The sequence below is a fragment of the Chenopodium quinoa genome, unplaced genomic scaffold (genome assembly GCF_001683475.1).
Source record: "Chenopodium quinoa cultivar QQ74 unplaced genomic scaffold, ASM168347v1, whole genome shotgun sequence".
Classification (NCBI taxonomy): Eukaryota; Viridiplantae; Streptophyta; class Magnoliopsida; order Caryophyllales; family Amaranthaceae; genus Chenopodium; species Chenopodium quinoa.
Window position 1 is genome coordinate 3,586,375 of NW_018742733.1, and position 3,845 is coordinate 3,590,219.

General features: G+C 31.5%; 1 protein-coding gene across 1 annotated transcript; it reads left to right on the forward strand.

The window, feature by feature from the left end:
• Positions 1 to 724: 724 nt before the first annotated feature.
• LOC110723595 lies at positions 725 to 2,257 on the forward strand. Its single transcript, XM_021902943.1, has 2 exons — positions 725 to 830; positions 1,665 to 2,257. Exons 1-2 carry the CDS (start codon positions 779 to 781, stop codon positions 1,991 to 1,993), a joined length of 381 nt encoding a protein of 126 aa, XP_021758635.1. The 5' UTR covers positions 725 to 778; the 3' UTR covers positions 1,994 to 2,257.
• Positions 2,258 to 3,845: the final 1,588 nt, after the last annotated feature.

The following is a 3,845-nucleotide window of genomic DNA, read 5'->3' on the forward strand; positions in this document are numbered from 1 at the left end:
CTTCTATCTTATAAAGTGGAACCACCTCTCCTCTTTCTCCAATGTGGGACACTCACAAGTGGACTACAATGGGTTTCTAACACTCTGTAACTCAAGTAATCTGATATGAATTGGTTTGATCGATATTTTTCTAGTATGGTATGATTAGTTTTGATCTGAATAAAAATCCGAAATAAGTATCTTAATTTAATTGTAGAAAATGAGTCCTACATATCAGTCACATTGAATGAAAGAAGAAGCTTTTGTGGGACCTAATAATTAAAGTTGTTTATTAGCATATTGATTGATAACCATAACAAATACTCCATATTTTTTTTTAATAGTACTCCTTTGTCCCTATAATGTTGCCCTATTTGATTATGTATGTCATCAATGCGAGTTTTAAAACATATATACCACCTCCGTTAGATATTATATACAACTTTGAAATATTTTATATCTCACATATAATACCCCAAAATTGCACATAAGATTTAACAGATGTAGTATATATCTTCATTTTCATACATAAAAAATAATTTTTTTTTAAAAAAAACATGATTTTAGTAAAGTATCTCATATGACTATATATATAATTTCTTATATTCGAATTCATAATTAAAGTTTTCAAAGTTTGACCCAAATATTAGCTATGGGGCAGCACAAAAAATAAGGGACAGAAAAAAGTATTAGCATAGCAATTTTGTGCATTATAAATACGACAAAGATTATTCGGCTAATCACACACTAAATCACAATCTATTGCAATCAAATACTGCATACTATCTACACACAAACAATGGAGAAATTAACCATGATTGCCATCATCTTATTGCTTGCAACTTTGACAGGTTCATACTTCATCCATATTGCATAACACTTTCAATTCATCTCATATTTGCAAGTATTAATTACAACACTTTTTGCTTTAGTAAATAGCCACTATTATTATTGTCATCCTCTCATACAACACCACTAGAACAAATTCACTATTGATTTTCTCACTTGCTAACTCGACTTGCGCAACATTTGTATTATTATAAATCTCTTCCAACAAAATTAAAGTTGAGAATGCTTAACTTCATTAATATGTTCAATAATATATTCATGTTTTTTCATTTATCGAAGTGTTACATCATATATATATACTACCTCCGTTACATATTATTTGCAACGATTTGACATAAAGTAATCGTTGCAAATAATGTGTAACGGAGGTTCAATTCAATTATGTCTAAAACTCATTATTTACTTTGGCAGGTTCAATTCAATTATGTCTAAAACTCATTATTTACTTTTTCATACAATATTGTTTGCAGTATGGTATTTTATCATCAGTTATATCATACAATTTAAATTTTTTTGAGATTCATTCTATTAATGTATTTTCCAAGTTATTATACTTTGGCAGTTCTATTCCTAGTTATATTTGTTTACCAACTTACCTAGGAATCGAACTGCCAAACTAAATTAACAATATTTCACATTAGTCTTTTTTATTTTAATTATTGTTTAAGTCAAAATAATTGAATTTAGTAGTATAATTATAAAAATAAACAAATTTAATTTGAAAAGCGTTAAGAACATAAGTATATTATCTACTTACAATTACATATTTACAATAACAATAACATGTTGTTACATGTATAATGTAACTAATTTGTATTATATGGATTTACATGTAGTGCCAACATGGGGAAGGATGGAAGACACCAAAAACGAGAAACAAGAAATACTAGCTGAGGTGAAGAAGATGGAAATGGCACAAAATTTTAAGGTTATACCGGTGGTTGTAAAAGAAGAAGTGGTGGAAATAGTGGAAGAGCCACCAAAGACGGAGAGGTTGCGCGGTTGCGCTGGAGTGGGTGAAAATTGTGTATTTGTCTCATGCTGTCTGACTAGTGGTGCTGGAAATCCTGTCATGTGTTCGGAAGGTCCATACAATTCAGTTTGTGTTGAACTCTTTCCTCCTCCTTATTGGCCTCAGATGCTCAGAAAATTTCTAAGAATATAATTAATTAATGTGGTTTGTTTCAAATAAAATAAATATGCTTCTTGCAGTTTGTGATCAAAAAAAAAAAAAAAAAAAAAAAGAAAAAGAGTGAAAGTTAATTCTAAATTAGCTTTTACTTAGCAATTGGAAGCAAAACTGCAAGAGAGTTGTCTTAATTTGTTTGATGTTTCATATGTTGGTAATTTGTTATGCATGGTTGTTATATACATGTATATGCAACCTACAAATGTATACCTACTACTCTTTATTATCTTTGTGGATCGTGTATGAGTTTTATGTTGTTAGAGAAGTCTTTGTATGTTAATTAAACGTTATTGTACATACTTCTTATCTGCAACGTCATTTAGTTTTAAAAATAGATAAGTCTTGTATATGGCTAGCCACATAGTGTGGTCACATTGGTTTATAAGAGTAATCTTCATTTATATGTATGAGTAACTTTATTTTTTCATAAGAGTAACTCAATGTTGTCCATAAAAATAACCCAAATCCATTATACAAGTAAAAGCAAGTAATTTAAAAATAAGTAACCTCAATTGTTTATTCGAGTAACCCCTATTATTTTGTTTAAAAAAAATGAAAAAGTGATTCCACTTATTTAAGAGTAACCCCTTTGTCTCGTTTAATTAACCTACGTACGTTAAGGTAGCCTCATTTTCTCATCACCGTGACACCCTAATACTAATTAAATTATCTTATATATGACTATGTGAAGTGGTAGGTCACACCATATGGTTAGACACATATAAGAATTTGTGTTTTAAATTAATTTTAATTATACCTTTCTTAAAAAACACACACAAATCTACTATACAATAAATAACGTACTCCATTATAAAGTTCGCCTATACTAACCAAAGTTATCTCCCAAATAAATAAAAATTTCCCCAATTTAAATAAAAGTTTGTTATCTATGCATTATCACAAATTTTTATGAGGTCTTCCCACCCAGTTGTTGAATGTTAGAATATGTTAGAACATTCTGTAATATTCTTGTAATTTTTACCTTCCATACTTAGCCTGAGTGTATCAAATCATTCCCGAATTTTCAGGAGTGATTATAGGGTGGTTGTATGCTATTAAGGCAAGTGACTCAGTATATATTGCTGTAAAACGTGAACCGGAATATAACACACAAAAATTAAAACCCAAAGTCAGTGAAGTGCTTACCTTTTATCTTGGTATCAGAGCCAGGTTGTTTTCCGGCGACCGGAAACGCTTAGGCGACATCATTTACCATGAAAACCGACAACGAATCCATTGTTTCAAAACCAGTAACAATGGAAGACTTATTGCAACTGTTATCACAGTTAAATACCAACAAGTCAACCATTGATACCTCAAATCAACCCATCCAAATTTCAGAGAAACTGAATCACAAAAATTATACAAAATGGTCTAAGTTGATGCAACTCGGCATTGGAGGACGGGAGAGGCTAAACCATATCACAGCCCCACCACCGCCTCCTGAAGATCCCGAGTACACCAAGTGGGCTCAACGAGACTCGATTGTGATTTCATGGGTGATCGAGAATATTGAACCGGAATTACAAAATCAGTTTCTTGATTACCCAACAGCAAGAGAATTATGGAAGGGAATCGAAACAATGTATGGCAGCAGTAAAGATGGATTACAGATTTTTGACCTCACGGTCAGAGCAAATACAATTCAACAAGGGACAGACCCGATTGAGGTCTATTACAGCAAACTCACAGCGATTTGGAAGGAAATCGATAGAAGGCTTCCCAATCCGATGACTTGCCCAGAGGATAAAACGATTTTTAATCGTTTAAATCAACAAAATAGGCTTTATCAGTTTCTTGCAGGGCTTGATGAGACCCTAGACAAGGA